At 35.0% G+C, this 12749-nt stretch overlaps 1 protein-coding gene across 1 annotated transcript; it reads right to left on the reverse strand.

The window, feature by feature from the left end:
- Nucleotides 1-4153: 4153 nt before the first annotated feature.
- Nucleotides 4154-5014, reverse strand: LOC134727334 (uncharacterized). The gene has a single exon (XM_063591712.1). It carries the CDS (start codon nucleotides 5012-5014, stop codon nucleotides 4154-4156), a length of 861 nt encoding a protein of 286 aa, XP_063447782.1.
- Between the last annotated feature and the right edge of the window lie 7735 nt (nucleotides 5015-12749).

The raw sequence follows: 12749 nt of genomic DNA on the forward strand, positions 1-12749 counted from the left end.
CCTCGTCCTGAACGGTATCATCATCATCCTGCGCTTCTAACTCATTAATAGTACTGTGTGGAGCACTTAAGTCTTCAACATCAGGTTCTGTAATCACATAAACCAAATAATCGTCATCACTTTCTTCATCAGAACTTGTCAGACTGCTATCATGAAAACTTGACGTTGGTTGTGGATCTGTTTCTCTATTCTTCCTGGGTCTTAATCGTGGTGCAGGAGTAGGTTTAGTCTTCTCATTTTCTTCATCTTCATCGATGGAAACTGAACCAATAGGCAACAGAAGGTTCCTATGTAAGGTTCTCTTTCTTCCATGTCCGCTTTCCTTCCTAACTGTAAAGACTGGGATAGTGGAGTTAGGTTGATCTAATATGACGTAGCTGTCATTCTCCCATTTATCAGATAGCTTGTGCTTTCCATCGAAACTCAGAATCTTTACGAGTACTCGGTCGCCTCGATGTAATATGGCTCTACGCACTTTGTTGTCATAATGTTTCTTCTGACGTCCTTGAGCTATCTTTGCTGAATTCGTTGCTAACTCATACGATTTCTTCAGTCTTTCTTTTAAATTCTCAACATACTTTGTATTTGTCTTCTGTTCTTTCGTTGTTTCTATTCCTAATGCAAGATCTATAGGCAGGCGTGGTTCTCTGCCAAACATCAGAGCAAATGGTGAAAATCCTGTCGTTTCCTGTTTTGTGCTGTTGTATGCGTGAACAATTGGACCTAGGTATGATTTTCAATCTGCTTTCTGGTGATTCTGTAATGTGCCAAGCATACTCAATAAAGTGCGATTGAAACGTTCGCATTGGCCATTACCCATGGGATGGTATGGTGTTGTTCTTGACTTCTTGACACCAGTTATACTGCAAAGTTCTTTCATTAAACGACTTTCAAAGTTTCCTCCTTTGTCCGAGTGTATGCGTTCTGGAAGACCATAGTGTACCACGTAGTTATTAAAGAACGCTTCTGCTGTTGTTCTTGCACTCATGCTCCTAGTCGGTATCGCCTGTGCGTATCTTGTAAAATGGTCGGTTATTACCAAGATGTGCTTGAAACCACCTTTCGAAAGTTCTAGTGTAAGGAAATCCATACAAACTATTTCCATTGGTTGTGTTGTTCGGATGTTCGTCAATGGAGCTCTTTGGTTAGGTAGCTGTTTTCTTTTTAAACATCTTGGGCATTTCTGAATCCATTCATCTATATCCTTTGTCATTCCATGCCAATAAAATATGTCCTTCACTAAAGATGTTGTTCTATCACGACCTTGACGACCCATGTCGTTGTGAAGAGAACGTATAATTGATGTTATCTGTGAAGTTGGTAAGACAAGCTGATCTTTTGTGTCTCCATTAACAGTTGTTCTACGATAAAGGATTCCATTCTGTATAACCAGTTTGTCAAAGTTGGCGAAGAGCTGGTTATGCGCAGGTGAAGACGGTATATCTTCCTTTCGTGGTTTCTGTCCATGCGATAGATAATCTATCCAAGTTCTTATCACTGGATCACGTAGTTGCTCTTCTCTGATGTCGATCTTTTTGGTTGTTGCTGTTTCCACTTTACTAGCAAAATCCTTTGTAGTTACTGCAAGACATTCTACATATGGTTGTCGTTGTATCGAACTACAAATAGCTTTCACACTTTCTGTTGAGATGTTTGTTGGATCTTTAACACTTTCTTTTCCGTGTATATCCGGTGTGCAATCTTGTTGACTGATAATCGCTGGTAATCTAGATAATCCATCAGCGTCGGCGTTGTTACGGCCTGGTCTGTATATGATGTTAAAATCAAAGGCAGCTAAAGCAGCAATCCATCTATGACCTGTCGCATCAAGCTTCGCAGACGTCAATACGTACGTTAATGGATTATTATCTGTGTAGACGGTGAACTTGTTTCCCTGCAGATAATCTCCAAACTTCTCTGTTACTGCCCACTTTAGTGCTAAGAATTCCTGTTTATGAACTGGTAATTCCGTTCTGTCTTTGAGAGACCTCGGCTGGCATAGGCTATAACTCTCTTGTGTTCTCCCTGTTGCTGGTATAAAACGGCTCCAAGTCCTGTCTGACATGCATCTGTGTGCACTTCGAAAGGCTTCTTGTAGTCAGGAAAACCAAGAATCGGCGGTGATGACAAGTGCGACTTCAATGTCTCAAAAGCTTCATTCTGTTCTTTGTTCCAATGCCAAGATGTTGGTTCTATTGGTTTCTTCTTCCCTCTGGTTTTCTTCTTACAAGTTGTTGGCATCAAATCTGTTAATGGTCGTGCTATCTTCGAAAAATCCCTGATAAATTTCCTGTAATAGCCAACAAATCCTAGGAACTGGCGTACTTCCTCTGGAGTCTTTGGTCTTGGCCAGTTGGCTACTTTTTCCACTTTCTCAGGATCTGGCTCTACGCCATCAGCAGAAACAATGTGTCCGATGTACTTTACTCTTCTCTTTGGTGATAACTTAAGTCCTACATCACGGAGTCTCTGGAAAATTCTCTCTAGGCGTACAAGGTGTTCATCTATGGACTTCGAGAAGATAATAAGATCGTCTAGGTAGATGTAACATATACGTGTGTGTAAATCAGCTAACCATTCCTCCATGAGTCTTTGGTACGTAGCTGGTGCGTTGGAGAGTCCAAATGGAAGTCTGTTGAACTCGAAAAATCCTAACGGTCCAACGGTGAAGGCGTTGCGTTGTTTATGTTCTTCTTCGATCTCCACTTGATGGTACCCACTCTTCATATCTAGCACTGTAAAATATGTGTTGCCTCCTAAGGAATCCAAAATCTCTTCAATACGTGGAAGTGCATATGAATCTTTAATGGTCTTTAGGTTAAGCTGACGGTAGTCTACACACATTCTAAGCTTTCCGTCCTTCTTACGTACTAATACTACATTCGATGACCAGGGTGAATGTGATCTTCTTATCACTCCTGCTGATAACAGTTGTTGCAAATGGTTACGTACTTCTTCTAGCATAGATGGTGGTATTCGTCTGTGACGCTGCTTGAAGGGAACATTGTCTATCAAATCGATACGGTGACGTACTGCTGAAGTGTGTCCAATATCATCGTCTCCTTTAGAAAATATATCTTGGTATCTGTGTATGAGCTTTTTTCCTCTTTCATAGTCATCATCAGTTAAATCATCCATCGGTAATTTAATGTCCTTCATGATATCTTTAAATTCTTTTTCCTCCGGTGTAACAATATCTTCAATGTCAACTGGTTGAATTTCGCAAGTGAGAGCTCGTGGTTGTAGTGTAACAGTTCTTGTTGTGACGTTTGATATGTGTATTGGTATACTTCCTCGTTGTTGACAATCGTAAGTTATTACTGTTGGCATGATATCTAAATTTTCTGGTAAAGCTGAATTAATAGTTGGTTGTAGTATAGCACACATTTGTTGTTGTTGAAGCTGTTTGTCCAAATATCCATTGATTACAACTTGAGAGTTAGCTGGTATTGTAATCGCGTGTGTTTCGGCGGATTTCACAACTGCTAATCGGTTATGACATCTTTCTAATTCCTTGTTTCTAAGATTCATGCATCGGAATGCCAAATACCATGGAGTGTGTAGATTAGCTTCTTGTAAATACCTTGGTCCAGTGTTCTGTTCTACCTCCTGCATTGCAACTGACATGATGTTTGTTCCTATCAATAATGGTACGGTTGTGTTGTATTCGCTATCCGGTATTACTAGAAATATGCCTGGATATGATGATCTCATAGAAGATATTCCAGGTAGTTGGAGGTCTGCCTCGATGTAACCAAGATAAGGCATTGATAGTCCGTCTGCACATTCTATCTTCAATATACGGGTAAGTGATTCAATCGGTGTAGATCTCATGTGTCTGTTGTAAAATGACTCACTGATAGTTGAAACCGATGATCCTGTATCCAGCAATGCTTTTGTATCAATTCCATTTATGCTGATTGAAACTTCATTTGACGGTCCGCATAATCTATCTTCTTTGTTGTATGCAGTTGGTGCTGGTTGGTAATCATTCGTGACTAGCTGATAATTCATGGCTCCATCAAATTTCCTAGAGTTATCCAGTCTAACTTTACATCCGATGGCGATATGGCCAAGTTGTCCACATCTCCAACATGTTCTATGATGTTTCTCTCTTCTATTGTTCATTTCCAATGGTCTATACGCTATAGTTTCATCTGGTGGGTTTGTGTATCAGATCTGTCCTATTATGCTTATTGTTGTTGATCAATTGCTCTTGTCGTTTCTCTAGAAGTTCAATCTGTGACATCAAATGCTTAACTACGGTCTCTAGTTCGTTCTTATCCTTTTTCCTAGGTGCATTTGCTCTCTTAGCTGGTATAGATTTCTTTTGACTAGGTGTGTTCTCTTTGGTATATTCCTTCTGTTGATGTTCCAATTCTCGTATCGCCAATAAAAGATGGTTGAAATCCTTGATGGTATCAAACTTGTATCCTGAAATTCTCTTGAGTTCCGGTTTTAATCCTTTCCAAAACATTGATCGTAACATATCTTCTACATCTTCCTCATAAATCTTTCCTTGACGGCGTGCTTTGTTGTAAATGTCTTCTAAGCGACATCCCCAGGTGGAAACATCTTCATCTTGTTCCTGTCTGGCTGTGTAAAACTGTGCCAATAACGCTTCCTTTGGATCTACTATTCCATAAATACTATCCATCTTGTCGATGATGTCGTCGACAGTAGCTTTGGGGCCTAACCGCATGACTATCTTGTTAGGTTCTTTTCTAAGTGAACGTCTAATGGCCTGAGCAATTACTTCATGTGCGTAGTTTTCTATGATAAGACATAACACTTGGTACCTCCATACTTCGTAGGTGTTGTCTCCTTTATTGTCTCCGGAAAAGGTATGAATATTTGGTATATATCCAGTATATAATGATTTCTGAGTTGAGAACTCCTTCATCCAATCTTTAAATGCATCTGGAGATTCTGCATTTGGCTTCATATGCATATCCTTGAAGGCAGCAATGATGTTCCGAACTTCCTCTTCTGTTAAATCAACTGATGTATCCATGATAATAGACAACTGATAAAAAATCAGTGTAAGAACAAATAATCTGAAAGCAATATACTCAAAAGTCATGAGATCTAATGCTAAAGTAAGATAAGAATTAGAGTGGTGAAAACAATGATAGTAACCTGAAACAAAAATTGTCTGATTAACTATGTATGCATATACCAAATAACACTAATCTAATATGACAAAGTAATAAAACTAATAACTCACCCCTGCTTAGTAATTCATCTGTGTCTCCAATCACACATTCACTGTGTTACCTGTGTGTGATCACAATACGTCAATATGTGTACACCCAAAAGTTATACCTAGTACCAAGAACTAGAACTACAAAGATGTAAAACTATGATCAAACTCAGTCTCAAACACCAGTCACAATAACCAAGGACAACAATAACCAAACCAAACCAATAAATACCCGGTTCTTATAACTTCTGGTTGCTAATGAAAGTACTCCTGGTATTCATGAACTTTCGTCTATACTTACTTAATGTGGATATCTATCTCCTCTATAAGCTTAAATATTGCTGACAGATGAACAATAAACCGAAAGGACAACTACAACTGGGTATGGCTTACTTATTTACTAACCTGTTGTATTAGGATATCTCAAATCATATAGTGCTACATGTATAATATGGCTTATTATACTTCTAATGTGTTCTGCTATAATGTGCCTTTTACCTGAGGGTTTCCTCAAAAGTTTTATGTAATGCTAAAGGGACTCGCTTTCGCTCACTTTTACATATACATATTTTATTTTTTATTACACAATAACAGAAATATCAATATATATCTATGTTGACACAATTTCAGATATAACAATATGACACAATTGCAATATAGTTTCACCTAGTAACTAGTACAATGTTACTCCAAATAAAAATTAATAGAAATTCTAAAGAAAATTAATAGGCTCAAATTTTGAATGAAAAATGAATGGAAAAGAAATTTAAAAGCCAAAAATTAAAGATAACTTTTCCTCTTTCAACAAAAAAAAATTCAAAAATATACACTAATCTGTGTCCACACTTTTGAAAACAAAAATTACACACCAATCTGTGTCCACACTTTTGAAAAAAAATGTAATGAGAGTTCACAAAAAAAATGAAACAATCAAATGATTTTTTTTTTAATATACACACAAAAATTAAAACATAAACATGTAGTCTATATGTTCACTAAACAGTCTTTATCTGTATCTGTCAATACACACTAAAGTAGTAATTCTTTTCACAACTAATTCTACAACTGCTTTCCAAATAAATACACTAAGTAGGTACACTACTATACACTGACAATAATTTACATATAATTTTAAACAGTGTACTGTAGGTAATATATCTATTCAATGTCAATCTAGTTTATTCATTTATTAATAATAATCACTTATACAGTTAGTCTTTATAATCGTGTGATTAATCAATACATTTATATATTTTTCCACATATCGAACCAATTACAAATAGTCAATATCTAGTACGGCTCATCAACTCTTCAATAACTTCATCATATCTGCTGTACATGCCAGGTTCTTCAAAACGTTTGGCGCCAATGTAAATATACAAAATATAACAAGATGCATATTAATCACAATAATCTAAAAGTACTATATCATACTGTGTTACAGTTATTATAACATTACTGCAGATCAACATAATATATATGGAAGTGTTTAACGACCTTGACTGGCTTTTCAGCCCTCGCACGGTCGGCTCGGTGCCCGAAGACGATTTGTGAGCATTTAAATATTTTGTGCCGAGGGTCAGGAACGGGTAGCAAAGGACGCCGAATGGAGGCCGCCATCTTGGTTTTGGTGAGTTGATTTTACATTTTGACTATTTTTGTTGTTTTCTTTACTTCACAACGGCTGCTTTCAGGGCCAGTTTGGTCAGCTTGGCAGCCCTCTAGCCTCGATGATGGAGTACTGGTAGATGAATCGTGGACGTTGTTCTAAAGATGACAGGAAGCGTTATCAGGACCAAAGCCGTTAGGCAGTGAAATGTAGGTCGTATCACCCAATAGCCTAGGATACAGCCCTCAGACGTTAATCGGCATGACACTCCCCATAATAGACAATGGTTTTGGAGGCATGTTAACGCGGGTACGCCAACTACTACGTCTCTCTGTACGGCATGGATTGGTTTCTGTCATCTTAGTAGTATGTCGTTGACCATCTAGCAATAAACCCTCATCGAAGATAGCGGGTAAAGGAGAGCTGACCCAGCACGTCCGTTCAGCTGAAAGGACTGAGAAGTGACTGAATGGATTGAATGGAATGGAATGGATATGAATCAACATAACATCAGAACATTGAATGTTTATAGTTCTTATACAATATCAATACACAAGGTGACATAACATGCCTGATGATAATCAACACTTGCAAATATTCACTCATCGTTCATATACAATCATCAGCTTTGACAATTAAACATACTACTATAATGTCAAGATCATATAACACTATTTCAATTAACTAAATAGATATATGTAACTTCACATTCTACAAATAACCATAGCATATATATCAACGGTAGATAACTCTATATTATATCAAATGTTCTTCACTGTCTTACATGAACACTATATATTATGCTATTTCAAGTATACATAAACTCACCGGTCTGTGGAACTGAGTTTAATAACTAACATCAACAGTCTACACAATACTAGCAGTAACGATCTTCATACTGCTACAGTAATGGTAACAGAGGTTCACATCAAATATGGTTCTGTAAACAATGTATGACAATAATAAGTAATCTGACTTTAATATCTTAAAGGCCATTATACAATTCATAATAAATTATACTAATCTTTAGCTTTCATCTCGAATTCACAATTATAAATAAGTAATCTTATTTCAATACTAAAAACATAAGTACAAGTCCAATGGTACTGTTAATTACATCACATTGGATATGCCAATGTCATTTCAGGTCTACATGACAAAAGGTCAAGGTCATTCATAAAAATAGATTAAATCTCTCTTACTAACATTTATACTAAAATCTCTCAAATAAATCAATCAGATTCAAACAACACTCAAAGCACACTCTTTCATAGGGCTGGGAATCTTACCAAAATGAATGTAATAAACATTCATTTCAAAGTTAAGGATCCAGTTCATCCAAGACACCTCAAAGAGTACAAAATGTAACTTACCATATAAAGTCATGATGTCCTGTTCCAGAATGAATTCCTTCACTATACTAATCCATAGAACTTATGGAACTACTAATCAAACACAATATAAAGTCTATGAGCACAAAGTGCATCAAATCATACAAATATATCAGGATCACAACAAAGACATCAATCCTCCATTACTGTTTTCAAAACTACCACCAAAAACTGGGGGCAAGGCTTAATAAACCAATCAGAATATAAGAAAACCTATACACTCTAGTGAACAGTGAGTACTGATAGTAAAATCAATAATAGGTAAATGCTACAAGGTAAACAGTTACATTTTATGTATCAATGAATAATAGGCAATCAATAGGCAATCAAAAGAATAAAGGTAAACTAAGTAAACTACTCTGCAAATGAAAGAATATAATTAATGGTATCTAGGACTTACCTATAAAACATATAAAATATATAAATGATTAATATGATAAAAATCCACTCTACAACATGTCGTTATTGTCAAGGAGACAATATGATATCTTTCAAACAAAATTAAATGACGATTTTGATTCAAATATGCATATCTATAATGGTCTGAAATTAATAATATAACAAATATAGCCTTTGTATGAGTTCAATACAGGATATATCGACCAAAAGAAGTATATCGACCTCGGACTTCGTCCTCAGTCAATATACTTCTTTCAGGTCAATATATCCTTTTATCACATATTTTGTACTGATATGTACGTTTTGGCATGGCCAATAATAGCCGGAAGTCAAGGTTGATTATCAGCCCTCGGGGCCGATATCGATATCAGCCCTCGAAATCCATATCAAGCCCCCGAGTTTAACTACATTATATCTGTAGTGTTGATACAACTGAGGTTTGAAAAATTCGTACAAAAATGGCTACAGAAGGGTACATTAACCTTAAAGACACTAAACAGTTATTGTCTATATACGCTAACTAATCAAAGAGCTGAAAGCTCTGAAGAAAAATGACGCCACTGTCTCTAATATTGGGATAGTTTTTATGCAAGTCTTGATTTTCACATACCGTAATTAGTTTAACAATGCAACATGTATCGTGAGCATATAATTGATATTCGTATATGTGTGTGTGTGTGAAGTGAAGGTGACAACTGGCTGGTTTTTTAAGACAAATGAATAGGTCAAGACTAGCTGAATTGTACAAATAAATACCGTAGAAAGGCTTGTATATTTCTCACTGGTACATAGTCTGAATTTGGGTCCGTTCGCTTCCATTCACGTTTGCGCCCACTCATTTTCACCCCTTTCACTTTCACACCCTACATGTTCGCACCCAATCTTAATTGGTTTTGTGTTTAATAACTCTGTAAGCAAGTGTTTTCTTATAAGTATAATTGTTGTCATTGTCTCAAAATAAAGTGAGACAGCAATTTTTTTTTGTGTTGAATAAATCTTAATCATGTTTTGGATAAGGTATTGCTAAAAATAATAATAATCCTTTCTAAATAAAGTGGTATTTTGTCAACGTTTTATTTTGTGTTGAATAACTCTTAATCATGTTTTGGTTAGTGTATTGCTATAACTTGTTTCATTGACTTGTTTCAAAATGAAGTGAGATTCTGACTATGTTTGTTTCTGCGTGTTGAATAAATTTTATCATGTTTTGGTTATATTAGTGGATTGCTATATTTTGGTTTCTATGTTTTATTGTTTCGTTGTTTCAGATCAATGGGACCAAGCTGTTAAAAACAATTATCTTTTGTGTTTTTTCCTTTAAAATCTTCAATGTTTTACTCATACCAAGCTATAAATACATTCAGTATTTACACCAAAGCAATTTAAAACAACAACCATGATTTTCCAATTATTCAACTTGAATTTGAATTAAAATTGGGCGAGAATGAGTGGAGTGTGAATGTGCGAACGTGTAGGGTGCGAAAATGTATTGGGCACAAACAGACCTGATACCACACAGTCTGAACCCCCCTTCTCCCACAAAATAGTAAGTAAATAATCTTTTTGTTACTGCTATCAAAGGTCTAATGAAACTCAGATAGTTTCAAACATTTGTCAAAGAATTCTAGTCAAACTGGCACCTAGTTAAATTGGCACCTGGACAAATCAGCACCTGGTTAAAATCGACACCTGATATAGTCAATTCGTCACCCATGTTAAATATATATTTTTAACAGTATTTTAAGCAATAGGGTAAAAATAAGAAAGGGGTTGCCAGATTTTTTTTCAGTATTTAAGCAAAAAGAGTTAAATACTAACTTTTACATTTTTGGGTGTTCATGTACATTTTGTATATATTTATTTTTCTCAACTAATGACTTTTTTGGTGTATTTTTAATGATATATATATATATATATGAGTAGTACAAATAATTATTACGTCTGGCAAGGCTTTTTAAATTTTATTCTGGAACACCTTCCTATGAACGCAAGGCTATGTTAAATTTTTTCTGGGACGACTAGGAAGGCGTCCCAGAAAAATAATAAAATAGCCTTGCCAGACGTCATAATTATTTGGACTTATACATGAGATATTGTGTATTTTTCTGCATTATTTTAACCAGTTGAGCATTTTACAGGATTGTTGGTTTAATGCTGTTTAAACTTTACTGAAAAACAAACACCTTAAATTTGCTAATTATTTGGCATGAAAGTTTGATTTATTGAAAGGGACTCATAGTTTTCCATTTTATTTTAATAATTGACTTGTTTTTACAATTACACAAATTGTCTAATTGTTAAAACAACAGCTTTGGTAAAGGCTTCGTTGTTTACCTTTATACACTACATATTCACTTTCGTTTCGTGGTTTACCAAAATACACAACAACATATTCACTATGTACTTGGTAACAGTAATTAATTAATTGAATAGAAAATATTATAACAAATATTATTGGATGCCGAAATGACGTCGAATAGTCGCCGATTTGACTAGATGCTAATTTAACCAGGTACGAACTTGACTTGTACGTTTCAATTCCTCTGCGATCGTTTGCGGTATTTTCTTGAGAAAACCTATTTTTCATCATCAAAGAGAAGAAGAAACTGCTTTAAAATGATTCTGGAACGCTTCATGATTGTTAAAATAAGTTTAATTCACTCAAAAACAATTTTAAAACTTGCGATTAAACAGGAAGTTTCCAAAGCACGTGTAAAAGAAGAAATTAACCGGTGAGAGTGGAAATCCGTATATGACAGATATCCCTATAGTACGACTTTGAAAGTAAAACAGTTCAATCCTTTTGTAAAACAATCTTTAATATACCTATCACATTAATGTTTGAAGGGTCCTAAGCTTATTCAAACCATATAAGTCGGTATGAAACACCAAAACGGAATGAACAATAACCGATTACGTTTTGTAGTTTACAAATTCTAAAACTGGTTCCCGTCAAACTACAACACTTTGTTCGGGTGTAGTGGAATACAAGCAAAAACCAGTGTAAACTGGGTCCTGGCTGATTTAATACTACACAATGATGCATAATGATAACACAAGCAGATTCCAGTTTGTATGGAAAATAGGAAATACGAAACCAAGCGCGGTAGGCAGAGAAATGTAATGAAGTACAGGTCGACAGTTATGGAACAATGACTGCGTCATTTTCCAAAAAATTGAGGAAAGCATTTCATAATTTAATTGCATGGGCGAGAGATAATGAAAACTTTATTTGAAAAAATACAGAACTTTCTGCTGGAACATGATTATTGCAATATCAAAAGGCATTTTCTGAACAATGATGCACAAATAATGCATTTTGCAAGTTTATTATATATTGTACAAAGACAGTTTTAAAAAAACAAAATATAAGACAAATATATTATTGTTCTAAAACACAAGTAAAAGTAATAATATAATACGACAGGGTAAACGTAATACTTGCTGTTATACCCAATAAAATATCATGTAAATAAATGTAGCAACTGAATTAGAAATAAAAAAAATTATGATAAAAGAGATGATTTTTCATTTCCTATTGTTAATTATCCATTTTTAGATGGTGACGTTCCCTTGTCACCATCTTATGGTGTTTATATATCTCAACTTGTACGATTCACTCGTGTATGTAATAACGTAATATTAGATTTTAGCGAGAGAAATTTATGTATTACTGAAAAATAATTACACCAGGGTTTTCGATATCACAAACTGGTCAAAACATTTACTAAATTTTATCACTGGTATAAGGAAATAATTCGTAAATATAACTCAACATGCAGACATCTTATACGTTCAGGTATTTCACATCCAATTTTTTTTATGAAAATATTCTTTATAAAGCACAAAAATGTCAGTATTCTCCTCAGAAACTAACAAAATCTTTAAATAGACTTATTAGAAGGGGATATAGTTACGATACTGTTGTCAGGTCATTAAAGATTGCATATTTTGGCTTTAATATTGATTCACTGATAGGGTCTTTGCATCGGAACTAAACACATTTATTTCTAAAAAAACAGTTGTTGGCATGACACGGGTTATGTTCTTCTCATATATTTTATGATAGTATGATACTAAACCCTTAAAGGAAGGGATTGTGCCTGATATTCATATGATGAAGACATAATCTTTCAATCAGTTTAAT

This window comes from Mytilus trossulus, chromosome 8, assembly GCF_036588685.1.
Source record: "Mytilus trossulus isolate FHL-02 chromosome 8, PNRI_Mtr1.1.1.hap1, whole genome shotgun sequence".
Taxonomy (NCBI): domain Eukaryota; kingdom Metazoa; phylum Mollusca; class Bivalvia; order Mytilida; family Mytilidae; genus Mytilus; species Mytilus trossulus.

Coding starts and splice junctions, on each gene's coding strand:
- LOC134727334 (XM_063591712.1), bottom strand. CDS start 5,014: ATGGATACATCAGTTGATTTAACAGAAGAGGAAGTTCGGAACATCATT.